This window comes from Myotis nattereri, assembly GCF_964212035.1.
Source record: "Myotis nattereri genome assembly, chromosome: Y".
NCBI classification, from domain to species: Eukaryota; Metazoa; Chordata; class Mammalia; order Chiroptera; family Vespertilionidae; genus Myotis; species Myotis nattereri.
In genome coordinates, this window is record NC_138094.1 from 92,843 (window position 1) to 107,738 (window position 14,896).

The 14,896-nt window shown below is 65.9% G+C and overlaps 1 protein-coding gene across 1 annotated transcript in view; it reads right to left on the bottom strand.

Annotated features, from left to right (window-relative positions):
* LOC308512525 (serine/threonine-protein phosphatase 2A regulatory subunit B'' subunit beta-like) overlaps positions 1 to 14,625 on the bottom strand; it is a 36,166-nt gene extending 21,541 nt beyond the window's left edge. The window contains exons 1-2 of the mRNA XM_081082228.1: positions 14,047 to 14,625; positions 2,337 to 2,522 (exon numbers count right to left, since the gene is read on the bottom strand). Coding sequence (XP_080938354.1) covers positions 2,337 to 2,522; positions 14,047 to 14,340 — 480 coding nt within the window. The 5' untranslated portion in view covers positions 14,341 to 14,625. The remainder of the gene's footprint in view (positions 1 to 2,336; positions 2,523 to 14,046) is intronic.
* Between the last annotated feature and the right edge of the window lie 271 nt (positions 14,626 to 14,896).

Consider the following 14,896-nt stretch of genomic DNA (forward strand, 5'->3'; position numbering starts at 1 on the left):
TGTTAGCTCCCATCGCCGTGGAAACCAGACCAGACGAAGGATACGCCAGGCAGCTGGGAACCGGTATCGTGAACGCAGACGCAGAACCGGCAGCACGGGGAGGGGTCACCGCTGACCAGGCACTCGCTGCCGGAAGGCAGGTCGGCTGGACCCCGAGGGGACCGGGTCCTGGGAGTCCGTCCACGACTCGGCAGAATCAGACGGACACCGGGCCCCGGCGGAGCCCCTCACAGACACAGCGTCCTTCCCGGGGCAAACGCCAGCAGCCGGGGCCGGGAGGGGCGTCACCTGACGAGGGGCAGGAGTGAGCCCCCCCACGCGCACTCACACACACACACACACACACACACACACACACACACACACATGATGTTCGGGAGGAGGCCGGGGCAGGAGTGAGGCCCCCCCCCACGCACACTCACACACACACACACACACACACACACACACACGATGTTCGGGAGGAGGCCGGGGCAGGAGTGAGCCCCCCCCCCCCACGCACACTCACACACACACACACACACACACACACACACATGATGTTCGGGAGGAGGCCGGGGCAGGAGTGAGCCCCCCCCCCACGCACACTCACACACACACACACACACACACACACACACACACACACGATGCTGGCGGGTGGGGGAGGACGGGAGGTTCCCCCGGTCGATGAACAGCCGGAATCTCCAGGCTTCCACTCCCGCCAACAGGAGCCGCGGGATGCAGCCCGAGTGCGGTGCGGACGGGGACATAAAAGGCACCACAGGCCGGCCGGGTGGCTCAGTGGCCGAGCACCGACCTAGGAACCAGGAGGTCAGGGTTCGATCCCCGGTCAGGGCACAGGCCTGGGTGGTGGGCTCCATCCCCAGCAGGGGGCGTGCAGGAGGCACCGTGACAACATGGGTCAGGGTGAGTCCGGACCCACCATGACCTCACACGGACGGTCACCGTGACAACACGGGTCAGGGTGAGTCTGGACCCCCATGACCTCACACGGACGGTCACCGTGACAACACGGGTCAGGGTGAGTGGACCACCGTGACCTCACAGAGGTCACCGAGACAGACACAGGGCACAGGAGAGGGAAGCAGGGGTGGACCCGCACGCGCTGGGCTCAGGCGACACGTGAGGAACCTGCCTGAGGAGGGAGGTGAGGGCTGCACCTCCAGCTGAGCCGCAGACAAACGCCGAGGGGCCGGCACACGGCTCCCTGCAGCACAGGCACCCGGGAAGGAGGTCGGCCGGGTGGTCCCCCAGGGACAGCGCAGACGCTGAAGAACCTGCTGCGTCCGCACGTCCACGCGGCTGGAAGGAAAGCCCAACCCCAAGACGACGCACAGTGTGACAGATCCGGGCGCAGCAACAATCACACGCGTGGAGGGAGGTCCCCGTTCACGCGCCCAGAGCTCCAGCAGGCGGGGGGCCGGGGTCAGGATGGCAGACAGGCCTGGGAGCTCAGGGACCTCCCTGAGAGCCATGAACGTCACCCTCCCCACAGGGGGAGGGGCACCGATGCGTCTGCCCTCCCGTGTCCGGGACAGAACGGGCGCGTCTGCCCTCCCGTGTCCGGGACAGAACGGGCGCGTCTGCCCTCCCGTGTCCGGGACAGAACGGGCGCGTCTGCCCTCCCGTGTCCGGGACAGAACGGGCGCGTCTGCCCTCCCGTGTCCGGGACAGAACGGGCGCGTCTGCCCTCCCGTGTCCGGGACAGAACGGGCGCGTCTGCCCTCCCGTGTCCGGGACAGAACGGGCGCGTCTGCCCTCCCGTGTCCGGGACAGAACGGGCGCGTCTGCCCTCCCGTGTCCGGGACAGAACGGGCGCGTCTGCCCTCCCGTGTCCGGGACAGAACGGGCGCGTCTGCCCTCCCGTGTCCGGGACAGAACGGGCGCGTCTGCCCTCCCGTGTCCGGGACAGAACGGGTGCGTCTGCCCTCCCGTGTCTGGGACAGAACGGGCGCGTCTGCTCTCCCGTGTCCGGGTCAGAACGGGTGCGTCTGCCCTCCCGTGTCCGGGTCAGAACCGGCGCGTCTGCCCTCCCGTGTCCGGGTCAGAACCGGCGCGTCTGCCCTCCCGTGTCCGGGTCAGAACCGGCGCGTCTGCCCTCCCGTGTCCGGGTCAGAACCGGCGCGTCTGCCCTCCCGTGTCCGGGTCAGAACCGGCGCGTCTGCCCTCCCGTGTCCGGGTCAGAACCGGCGCGTCTGCCCTCCCGTTTTTAGATAAAACTCACGCCAGGTCCTGCGTGTTGGCTGAAGGCCTGATGCGGGCAGGGCTCAGACCCCAGCCCGGCCGTGAGGAGGCACAGCCATGAACAGGCTGCACCAGCCGTGGGGACCCACCTTGGCCACTTTGCCCATGTCCTCCATGGTGGCCCGCTCGTGCGGGAACTGGGCGAAGGTCCGCTCGATCCTGGCGATGATGGCGTCGCTGTCCGCCGTGCCCTGCGGGCGGCCCCGGGGGAAGTAGAAGGCGGGGATGCTCTGGCTGGCGGCCGGCGGCCGGGGCTCCTCCTTCTTCGTCTGAACCTGCGAGGAAGACAGGTGACACCTCGGTCAGAACCTGGGCGGGAGACTCCTCCACACGGATGCGCGATGGGGGGTGCGGAGCCATCTGCAAGTGCACGCGCCAAATCCACCTGGCCAGGATCTGCCACGAGAACGGAGCCATGCACCTGAGCTGACACAGGTGAGGGGACCACAGGAGCGGACACACCTGACCGGACACACCTGAGCTCAGAGAGTGAGTGCCACCTGCCAAGGTTGATCAGTGGTTAGCGTCGACCTAGGAACCAGGAGCCACGGCTAGATTCCCGGTCAGGGCACAGGCCCGGGTTGCGGGCTCCATCCTCAGTGGGGGGCGTGCAGGAGGCAGCCGATCGATGAGCCTCTCTCATCGTGGATGTTTCTCTCTCTCTCCCTCTCCCTCCCTCTCTGGAATCAATAAAAATATATTTTAAAAAAAGAAAGAAAAACAGCCACAATAAAATGAAACAAAAAGAGGATCCCATCCAAGGAGCAAACGATTTTCCGACAGAAGCAACAGGTCCAAGAAGCCGGAGGGAGGGCTGCCCACCTGGCCCTCCACCTGCCGTGAGAGGAGCTGGGAAGGATGCGCACAGCAGAGAAAAGGCACAAAGAACTAAAAGCAAACAGGAAAGAGGGAGTCTGCCATCAGCAGACACCGATCCACGGAAATGCTAGGGCTGTGCCTCCGGCTGGAGCAAATACTCCCAACGGGAGGCCCGAACTGCAGAGGGACGGAGCCAGGGAGCGGGTGGAGACGGGGGTGATCAGCCACGAGAAAGTAACATACATACACATGCGGCCGGCGGCGGGACAGGCACAGGCGCCCAGGGCTCCAGCGGGCGGGGGCCCGGGTCAGGATGGCCCAGTGCACAAAATTCGCGCACGGGCAGGTCCCTAGCGGCTGCTGGCCGGGACTTCCTTCGGTCCGTGCTGCCCCCTGGTGGTCAGCACACGACATAGCAAGCGATCAGACTCCTGGTTGGTCGAACGCCCGAGGGGACACTTTGCACGTTAGGCTTTTACAGATACAGATATGGGTGGTTTATTGCTTTCAGAGGGAGAGGGAGAGACATGGGTCAGCCGCCTCCCGCACGCCCCCTGCTGGGGATCGAGCCCGTAACCCGGGCCTGTGCCCTGACCGGGAATCGAACCGTGACCTCCTGGTTCCTAGGTTGATGCTCAATCACTGAGTGTTGGGCCCGGTATTTCCAACATAGGGTGGGTTATCGGTGTGTAACCCCATCTGTGTACAGACCCCCACAGGGCAGGCGGAGACGTGGACGTTGCTAGCACGGCCCCCACCCCACGCTGAGAGGGTGGGTGGTGGGACCTGCGAGGACCCTGAGCCGCCCGGCACCCGGCACCGGGGTGAGCGCTGGCGGGAAAGGCAGGGACCCAGCAGAGAGGCCGAGCCCAGCTCCCCGGCCCAGCACCGAGCTGACGGATGAGACACAGAACAGGCCGGTGCGGACGCGGGGGATTTACGGGCTTAATCTCCGGGACATAAATAGCCCGTGTCCCGGCAGCTGCGGAACACATTCCGCTCCTGCACCCGGCGCCGTGGGGAGCGGCCCCACCGGCTCAGCAGATTGGAGGGACCGTGCCCACACGCCCGGCCGCCGCGATGAGGCTGCAAAAAATCAGCAAAAATACATGTGTGTGCACGTGTGTGTGCACGTGGGTAAGAGCAGCTCCAAAGCGGCCGGGGCTCGGACAGGCAGCCATCGAGGGCTGAGGGTTTGGCTTTGGCGCTGCCCGCAGCCCTACTCCGCGCCACACGCCGCCCCTGGGGCCGCACCGGGCGGGGGAGGACACGCCCGCTGCCCAGCCACGTCCGGCCGTCGCCTTCCCGGGAATGGCAGTCACGCCCGGGCTCCGGCATGGGCTGCAGGCGCGTGCACACCGACCACAAACAAGCGCCCGTAAAGCCGTCTGCTGGTTGGGGAGCCGGGGCCAGGAGTGCAGGGGGGCCCCGAGACGTCCTCTGGGGGTGCCCCCGGGAGCCCAGCCTCAGAGGGCAGCCCCCGAGGGTCCCACGTGCTGGACACGGGAAGTGGGCTCGTTCCCCCTCCGACCGCAAGGGCTGTGCAGCAGGAGCACACGGGGGCCAGGAGGCCAGGGGGGTGCAGGGACGGCCGGGAAGCTCCATGGTGCCTGGGGCGATGCCCGCCTGAGCCAGGGGAGCCGATGCCCCGGACCCCACGATTTCAGCGCCCACGGGGACGGCCCTCCCCACCCTGACGGGAGGCCCTGCACACGGGACGGGATGGGGAACAGAGTGAGCGGAGCCGGAAGGGAGGGTGAGACAGCCTGGCGTGTGGACGCTTGTTTACAGGCCTCGTCCAGGGGGAGGGCCTCTCGGAGGAGGTGACAGGAGCCAGGACAGCGCCCCGGGGACAGGGCCGCACCCCACGGGGCTGGGGGAAGCGCCCAGGGGACAGGGCCGCACCCCACGGGGCTGAGGGAAGCGCCCAGGGGACAGGACCGCACCCCACGGGGCTGGGGAAGCGCCCAGGGGACAGGACCGCACCCCACGGGGCTGGGGAAGCGCCCAGGGGACAGGGCCGCACCCCACGGGGCTGGGGAAGCGCCCAGGGGACAGGGCCCAGGCGGAGACCAGGCCTGGCTGCCCCATGGCCCGGCCACAGGGACCTCAGCTCTGCTTGTGGCCCACGACCTGAGCACAGGTCCGGCGACAGGACGGACGGGCACCCACAGTGACAGGATGGATGGACGGGAACCGACGGCAAGAGGATGGACGGACGGGAACCCAGGGAACAGACAGATGGGTACAGACGGCGAGAGGAAAGCAGGCACCCACAGCCAGAGGATGGACGACGGGCAGACGAAGCGCTTGCCCACAGAGAAGACGGCGGGGGGCTGAGGCTGTGCCACTGTGGGGTTGACGGCAGGGGCGTGGGGGCCCGTGTCCCTGGCCTCGGGGACCTGACGTGCTGGGCCTGGGAGCTCGGATGGATGGACGGACGGACGGACAGACGGACGGGATGTGTGCAGGTCCCTCCCTGCTCGGCACTGGGACCCGCTGACCTGTGACCCTGGGACAGGGACTCCCGTGCACGGTGGTGGCAAACACGGACCCACGGTCACGCCCTGAAGCCCTCTGGCCCCGGGCACAGCGGGACACACCTGGCAGCAGGGCTGCCCCCATCAGGTCTGGAGCCCCCGTCACCCTCCACCGCCTCCCGCCCCCCGTCTCCCGTGACCGTGGGATTCTGTGGAGGCCACGGGGGGCTCCCCCTCACAGTCCGTGGCCCCTTAAGGGCGTTCATGTGCCCGATGGACACAGACTCCGGAGCCCCTCAGAGTCGCGGTGAAGCTCACAGCCATCAGTCACGGACGGACAGACAGACAGACAGACGGATAGACGGGGCCGCACGCACCCGTGTGCCGCGTGTGAACATCGCTGAGCCCCCGTGAACCCCCCGACCCGGCCCCCGGCCCCCGAGGTGAGTTTCCAGCCCCTCGTGTGTCAGCGGCTCCACCACAGGAGGGGGGGGCGCTTTCTAAAGAGCTCGGTCCCTGCAAACTTCAGAGGACGTCCTCCAGGCCCGACCTCCCGGGAACGGGCGAGGGGCAGGTGAGTCACACGCGTGCACACACACGCAGACACATGCACACACTCACAGACACATGCACACACTCGCAGACACACACAGACACACGCACACACGCGTGCACACACTCACAGACACTTGCACACACGCGTGCACACGCGCACAGACACACACAGACACACGCAGACACGGCCGGCGCGGCACCTGCTGGAAGGCCTTGAGCCTCTTCTTGAAGCGCGAGGGCAGCACGAAGTCGCAGCCGCGGGCCAGCGCGGCGAGCTCCTGCCGCAGGTCGGGGTCCTGGCGCAGGGACAGCTCCCGCAGCCGCATGTCGGGGCGCATGGGCCGCCCGGGCCGGGCGCCGGGCTCGCGGGGCTGGGGCTGGGGCTGGGGGGGGCCGGGGGGGCCCGGGGGGTCGGGGCGGCAGCCGCTCCGGGCGGGACGGGCGGGGCGGCCGGGCTCAGCGCGCTCCATGCGCGGCCGGGGCCAGGCGGGCGCTGTGGGGGCCGGGCCTGAGCCGCACGCATTCCACAGGCCGAGGGCACATGCTGGGGCGGGGGCGCCGGGGGCAGCTGAGCAGGACGGGCGGGCAGAGGGCGGCGACAGGAGGGAGCACCGGCGACCCAGCGGCCCCTCAGCCGGCTCCCTGCGCTCTCCTGTGGCCGCCGGGGCTCCGAGTCCGACTGTCCTGCCTGTGGCTCAGCAAGTGAGCAGTCGGAGGGACAGCTGGTCTGAGACGCACGCGGGCCGTCTGGAGGGAGGGGACAAAGGGTCCCTCGGCTCCTGGGAAGTGAAGTCCCTCCGTCCGTCCGTCCGTCCCGCACAGACTGGACCCCTCACCACAGACTGGACCCCTCACGGAGCTGGGCTGCTGCTGGGTGCTGGCCCCTCCCCAGCACAGAGCCGTCGGCCTGCGCCCGCCCCTCCCTGCAGGAGAGAGGAGCTGGAAGTAAACTCGGGCCTGGGCGCTCCCTCCCCCAACGGGGAGGCGGGGAGTGGGGGGGGGGCACTGGGCTGTCCACCCCGACACGTGCCCTGCGAGGCAGAGGACAGCCTGGAATGTGACCCGCGATTGCCCTGCAGACGAGGGGGTGGGGCAGGGGTCAGAGGGACCTGCCCAGCTCACAGCCCAGGCGTCCGCTCCCCTCCCGCCGGGAAGGAGACGGGCCACGCTGGGCACCACGGGCAGAAAGGCCCCCCCAGGTCCCGCCTGGAGAGTCCGAGGGAAAAGCTCCCAGCAGTGACGGGGAGCCACACGGGCCCAGGGCAGAACCCGGCACCTGGAACAGAACCAGACCCTGAAGGACGCAGCACAGAAATAACAGAAATGACGCCGCCTGGGAGGGAAGGGGTTGGGGAGGGAAGGAAGGGGTTTGCAATCGAAGGGAGGGGAGGAGAGGGGAGGGGAGGGGCATGCCCTCCGGCCCTGGTGGAGGTGGCCCTGCACCTGAGCGTGGGCTCGGCCTGGGTCGCGGGCGGCCGCCCCGTGCTGGCGCAGGGACAGGAGGACGAGAGCCATGACGTCTGGGCGCCCGGCCAGCCTGGAGGACGCCGCCCGGGACACGCTGCCCCCGGGAAACGGCCGTGGTGAGTAAGGAGGACGGCCATCCGTGAGGAAGTGTGGCCGGGCGCCGGGCAGAGCTCACTGGGGCTCTGGACCACGGGACCCCACGACTCCACGGGGACCCCTCAGACCAGAGGAGCGGGCCTGCTCACCCCGCGGCACAGCCTGGCCGGGCGCCTGCTGCCTCTGTCCCGACTGACCCGGCCCCGGCTGTGGTGCCCGAGGCCCCAGGGCTGCTGCGGACAGCGTCTCTGGTTCAGGGTAACGGAGAGCGTCTCTGGTTCACGGTAACGGACAGCGTCCCTGGTTCAGGGTAACGGACAGCGTCCCTGGTTCAGGGTAACGGAGAGCGTCTCTGGTTCAGGGTAACGGACAGCGTCCCTGGTTCAGGGTAACGGACAGCGTCCCTGGTTCAGGGTAACGGAGAGCGTCTCTGGTTCAGGGTAACGGACAGCGTCCCTGGTTCAGGGTAACGGACAGCGTCCCTGGTTCAGGGTAACGTGCGCCCAGCGACCGCGGTCGGGGTCGGTCAGGCAGGAGCCGCACAGCTCACGCCCGCCCTGCCCCACGGACGTCTCGCCGCAAACCCAGACTCTCTCCCCAGAGAAACGGGAACGTCCTCATCTGCCCCGGCCTTTGTTTCCCTTGGCTAGGAACCCCGCCCTGGGGGAGACCCCGTTCCGACAGGGCAGAGCCGGTCGGAAGCAAGAAAGGGGCTCACTATTCCCAAAACCGCTCAGAGGCCGGCTGCAGAGGGGGAGGGGCGGGGAGAGGCCCTTCTCCAGCTGTGGGTATCACGGCCGGTGGAGCCCAGGGGTTGAGCGCCGACCTAGGAACCAGGAGGTCAGGGTTCGACTCCCGTCGGGCACATGCTGGGCCTGCAGGCTCCATCCCCAGTGGGGGCGTGCAGGAGGCAACGGTCCATGATCCTCTCTCTCTCTCTCTCTCTCTCTCTCTCCCTTCCTCTCTGACATCAATAAAAACACATTAAAAAAAAATAAAGGTCTGACTCAAACCAGTTCCAATAAACACGGGAGGGCAGGCGGGGACTGCAGGGAGCTGTGGGACGGACACGAGGTGTGTGTGCACACGGGAGGGCAGGCGGGGACTGCAGGGAGCTGTGGGACGGACACGAGGTGCGTGTGCACACGGGAGGGCAGGCGGGGACTGCAGGGAGCTGTGGGCTCGGTGGGCGGGGCCTGCACTCGCCGTGAGCGCGCTGACCTCTCTCAGGGCGCATGGAGCTGCCAATGGCAGTGGCCCCGCGGGGCAGACGGGCGCTTGCACTGACACAGCCTTTCCGTGTGTGAATCCTGGAGGGAAGCAGGAGAGCCAACCCCGTCACTGCCCCGACGGCCCGCGTGTCGGTCTGGTTCCCGCGTGGCCCTGCTGGGCTCTCCCGTGGCAGCGACATGGACGCCCACAGAGGGCGCACGGACAGCCGTCCCAGGTGGAGAGAGCTGCCAGCATCGCGGGAGGACACCCAGCATCGCAGAGGGCACCCAGCATCTCGAGAGGGCACCCAGCATCGCGGGAGGGCACCCAGCATCGCGGGAGGGCACCCAGCATCTCGGGAGGGCACCCAGCATCTCGGGAGGGCACCCAGCATCTCGGGAGGGCACCCAGCATCGCGGGAGGGCACCCAGCAGGGAGGGCACCCAGCATCGCGGGAGGACACCCAGCATCTCGGGAGGGCACCCAGCAGGGAGGGCACCCTGCATCGCGGGAGGACACCCAGCATCTCGGGAGGGCACCCTGCATCGCGGGAGGACACCCAGCATCTCGGGAGGGCACCCAGCAGGGAGGGCACCCAGCATCGCGGGAGGGCACCCAGCATCGCGGGAGGGCACCCAGCATCTCGGGAGGGCACCCAGCAGGGAGGGCACCCTGCATCTCGGGAGGGCACCCAGCAGGGAGGGCACCCAGCATCGCGGGAGGACACCAAGCATCTCGGGAGTGCATCCAGCATCGCGGAGGGCACCCAGCATCTCGGGAGGGCACCCAGCATCTCGGGAGGGCACCCACCATCTCCAAGGGCACCCAGCATCGCGGGAGGGCACCCAGCAGGGAGGACACGTTCCAGCCGCCGTGAGGCTGGAGGCAGCCCAGGCACCCGTCCCTCCATCAATCCGTCCATCCGTCCGTCTGTCCGACTAGGGCCCCGAGCTTCGCGCTACGGGCACGGCCAGGGTGGGGCTGACACGGCGGCGCTCGGGGAAGGTCACACGCCCTCGGCCCCGCTGCCCGGGCGCTCCCCACGGCGTCACCCTCGGCGAGGACAGGACACCCCCTGTAAACGGGCGAACTCTGAACAGACGCTCCTGTACGGACCGGCCGTGCACAGCCGCTTGACATCACTGAATTCGGGTGGGAATGGAGCCGGAGACGCACACGTTGGGAGCACGGCTCACCCAGAGGCCACGGCTCACCCGGAGGCCACGGCTCACCCGGAGGCCACGGCTCACCCGGACGCCACGGCTCACACGGACGCCACGGCTCACCCGGAGGCCACGGCTCACCCGGAGGCCACGGCTCATACGGACGCCACGGCTCACCCGGAGGCCACGGCTCACACGGACGCCACGGCTCACACGGACGCCACGGCTCACACGGAGGCCACGGCTCACACGGAGGCCACGGCTCACACGGACGCCACGGCTCACCCGGAGGCCACGGCTCACCCGGAGGCCACGGCTCACACGGACGCCACGGCTCACCCGGAGGCCATGGCTCACCCCAAGGCTGCGCCACCCAGTGCTGAGGACGGGGAGACTCCACCCCGCTGGGCGCAGCGCACACCCGCCGGGGCACAGCTCGGGCGTCCGGCCGGCTGTTCTTTCTTTTCCACTTACACAGACCACAGAACCCGGCGGCTCCACGCCGGGTCCGTCTGCCCACGAGACACGGAAACGTCTGCCACACACAAACCCACAGCAAGTGCAGCAGCTCCAGGCCCAGCAGACAGACAGAGGCCCCAGACAGACAGACAGACGGACGGACAGACGGACTGAGCAAGGTTAGAGCGAGTCCCACTCAGAGATACAACCCAGAGGCCTCCGACTGTCACCTGACAGACAGACAGACAGACACACACACACACACACACACACACACTGGCTGGTCCACACTCTGCCCAGCCCGAGGCTGCAGGGCAGGAGACACTGGACGGGGACGGGGACTGGACCAGGGCCCCCCAGGCACTCGGGACACGGAGGGGGGGTTAGGGGGCAGCAAGGACGACCAGACACCCAGCACCCCCGTTCCACACACACCCAGGTCCATGTGGACGCAGACAGTGATTGGTGGGGGGGCTGGAGGGGGCCGATGGGGGGAAAGGGGACCTATGTAATCCTTTCAACAATAAAGATTAAGAAATAAAAAAAGATCGAGGGTGCAGCCAGGCCGGCTCGCGGTGGAATGGCTCCCGGAACGGCTCCGATCAGGAGGGATTCCCCAGGAGACCGGCCCCAGCAGGCCGCAGAGCTGACCACAGGCACCCGTTCCCGGGGTCACGCTCTCCAGCACCAACGTTACAGCCCGATGGCTGCAGCGGTCGGGCCCAGATGCACCGGATGTGCGAGGCCTGGCCGCCTCCTCGCACATGCACCCAGGCTGCCGTCTCTGCGCAGGGCTGGCCTGCAGGCACGCCCGGTCTCCAGGGGCTCCGTCACGGGTCCCAAGACGCAAGGCCGTGCCTTTGGGTGGTGTGGGCGCTGCCGCTGAAACTCCCTTAGCGGCCCCAGGAGGGACGCCACCTGGCCCTGCTCACACAGCCACTGCCGTGGACAAGGGAGGGTTCTGGTACCAGCTCTGGCCACGCTGAGGCTGGGCAGGGCTGGGAGAAAGGGGACCGGCCCGAGGTCAGGGGTGGGCCCATTGGCTGGGCGTCCCGGAAATCCAGGCCAGCCTCCTTCTGGGCGTACAGGTTTTCCACTTCAAATTGATCCTTTTGCAAAGAAAATCCACTCTTTTGCAAAGAAAACCCACTCTTTTGCAAAGAAAATCCACCCTTTTGCAAAGAAAATCCACCCTTTTGCAAAGAAAATCCACCCTTTTGCAAATCCTCAGTTACTTCAAATATTTTTTTTTTTTTTTTTGCCAACTTCTCCGAAGGTGGCTGCGGGAAGTGGATGAAGACGTGATGGAGGGTGTGCGGTTGGTTTGGGACAACGTTAGCCTCCGCCAAGCCCAGGGAGTGTGTGCCCTCGTTGGCCAGACGAGGCGTCCCTCATCATCCTCCGACGGTGAATCCCACGGGGGTTTCTTCAGAAGTTAGGGTCTGCGTGAGAAACGTTTTGGCAGGTCCTTCGCCCATGAGAGTTTAAGGCAGTGGTTCTCAACCTTCCTAACGCCGCGACCCTTTAAGACAGCTCCTCATGTTGTGGTGACCCCCAATCTCATTGTTACAGATTGAACATCATTAAAGCACAGTGATTCATCACAAAAACGTGTAATTACAGATGTGTTTTCCGATGGTCTTAGGCGAACCCTATGAAAGGGCCGGTCGACCCCCAAAGGGGTCGCGACCCACAGGTTGAGAACCGCCGGTTTAAGGGATGCTATTAGCCATTTTGTAGCGACTATCACTCCTCAAGGTTGTCACAACTGCTTTATGAATATGTATATGAAGCTGCCACAAGCAGCGGTGGGAGAACGATTATAAGGGAAATTGATAAGCAAATAAGTATTTCTGACGTTGAGAAAGTGTTGGGTGTTTGTTACTACGTACGTACGTGCAATAAAATACTTAACTGTCACAACAACTTTGCATAACATCTATTTTTGTTACAGAACTTAAACTTATTTTAGTGGGAAAATTTGCTTTGCCAAAGGGTGGATTTGCTTTGCCAAAGGATGGATTTGAAGGGAAAGCCTGTATCTGAGGGTCTAGCCAGGGTGTCTCTGAAGCTGCTGCCAGCTTCCCCCTGGACACGTCCTTCCCAGAGAACGTCCTGGATCCACGAGAGCGTATCAGAAACCCACCAATCACTTCCGGCCAAAGGACTTATCCTTGGACGGAGTCCACCTGTCCCTGACTCCTTAGCGACTGCTTCATTCTGGCTGGGAACCCCGTAGACGAAGTGATTCCAGTCGTGATGAGCTTGGTGCTGCTCCCACTGAAAATGTAAAATGTTGCCGTAGCCAGTGTGGCTCGGTGGATACAGCATCGGCCTGTGGACTGGAGGGTCCCAGGTTCGATTCCGGTCAAGGGCACAGGCCCGGGTGGCAGGCTCCATCCCCAGTCGGGGGTGTGCAGGAGGCAGCCGGTCCATAATTCGCTCTCATCATGGGTGTTTCTATCTCTCTCTAACTCTCCCTTCCTCTCTAAAAAAATCAATAAAATATATATTAAAAAATACATTTTTTTGATATCAGAGAGGAAGGGAGAGGGAGAGATAGAAACATCCATGAGAAGAGAGAATCATGGACTGGCTGCCTCCTGCACGCCCCCTACTGGGGATGTGCCCACAACCAAGGTATGTGCCCTTGACTGGACTCGAACCCGGAGCCCTTCAGTCCGCAGGTCGGCGCTTTATCCACTGAGCCACACCAGCCAGGGCGATAAAAATGTATTAAAAAAACCTTTTTAATTGGCAGGAAGCACCCTTTTTCTTATGACCCTGCTGTCCAGCCCTAATGATTGGAGACGAATCAGGGCTGAAACCTCCAAGTTCAGCAGTCGATCCACATTAAACTGCTGAGACGTCACCAACTCAAACCAACGCAGACCCCTCAAATCGAACCCCCAAATTACAGCCAACGGGGGGCTCTGTCGAGGGTAAGAAGACGTTGTTGCTGTTCATCCTCACCTGAGGATATATTTTTTCCATTGCTTTTTAAAAAATATATATATTTTATTGATTTTTTACAAAGAGGAAGGGGAAAGAATAGATAGTTAGAAACATCAATGAGAGAGAAGCATCGATCAGCTGCCTCCTGCACACCCCCCACTGGGGATGTGCCCGCAACCCAGGTCCATGCCCTCGACCAGAATCGAACCCGGGACCCTTCAGTCCGCAGGCTGACGCTCTACCCACTGAGCCACACCGGTCAGGGCTATTTATTGCTTTTTAGGGGGCGGGGCAGGGGGAAGGGAGACACGTTGATTGGTTGCCCTGGACCGGACCGAGCAGGTGCGTGACCTTGACCTAGAATTGGCCCCGCGACCCCTGGATGCGGGGCAGGCGCTCTAACCACCAAGGAACACCTGCCATGGCAGGGACCACGTGTTCCCAGTATGTGTGGCTTTTGGGCGAAAAGAAGAGGATAAATGGATGGTGTTTGCACGTCGGACATCCCCACCGGCCTCCCGGGCACCGCCCCCACGTTGCTAGGCGACGGGAGTCACCGGCGCCGGCGTCCAGGAGCCGGAAGCGGAACTCACCACTCGGGTCCCTGCGGATCGGCGGGTCCCTCGGACGTGCGGCCCGACCCTGGGGCTCGAGGCGGCGCCCAGGGGCAGCGCGGAGGACGCGGGGGCCGGGCCGGGCGCCGGGGGCGCCGTCGGGGGCGCGGGCTGCGCCGAGTCGCCGCCGCCCAGGTCGGCGCGGCCGGGCGCCTGGATCCTCCGCAGACAGTCGCGGAGCATGGCCTGCGTGCCCGCCTCGCTGAGCCAGCACAGGAACAGCTCGTCCACCTTCATCTTCAGCACCGGCTGCAGCACTTTGCCGGGCGGCATCGCGGGGGGCCTCGGGGTGCAGGCCCGGCGGCCCGGGGGCCGTGTCCTCACGCCCGGCGCAGGGTCCGGCCTGCAGGGGGCCTCGGGGTGCAGACCCGGCCGCCCGAGAGGCTCCGAGCCCCGGCGGGGCGTGCACCCGAGCTCCGCGGTGCAGGGGCGCCGGCCGGGCTGGGGTCGCAGGCCCGGGTCCGGGTCCGAGGTGCAGGGTCGCAGGCCCGGGTCCGAGGTGCAGGGGCGCAGGCCGGGCTGGGGTCGCAGGCCCGGGTCCGGGTCCGAGGTGCAGGGGCGCAGGCCGGGCTGGGGTCGCAGGCCCGGGTCCGGGTCCGAGGTGCAGGGGCGCAGGCCCGGGTCCGAGGTGCAGGGGCGCTAGGCGGGGATTGCGAGTCTCCGGCTCAGGGCTCTGGAGGAGGCGGCGGCCGGCCTGACGGGGGTCCGGGAGGTGGGGTCACCCGCGCCTCGGGGGGCTGCACAGACTCGGGGTTTCGGGCGGAGGAGGACGTGACAGACGGCGGCTCAGGGCAGCTTCAAAACGGCCGCGCCGGGCGCGCTCCCAAAC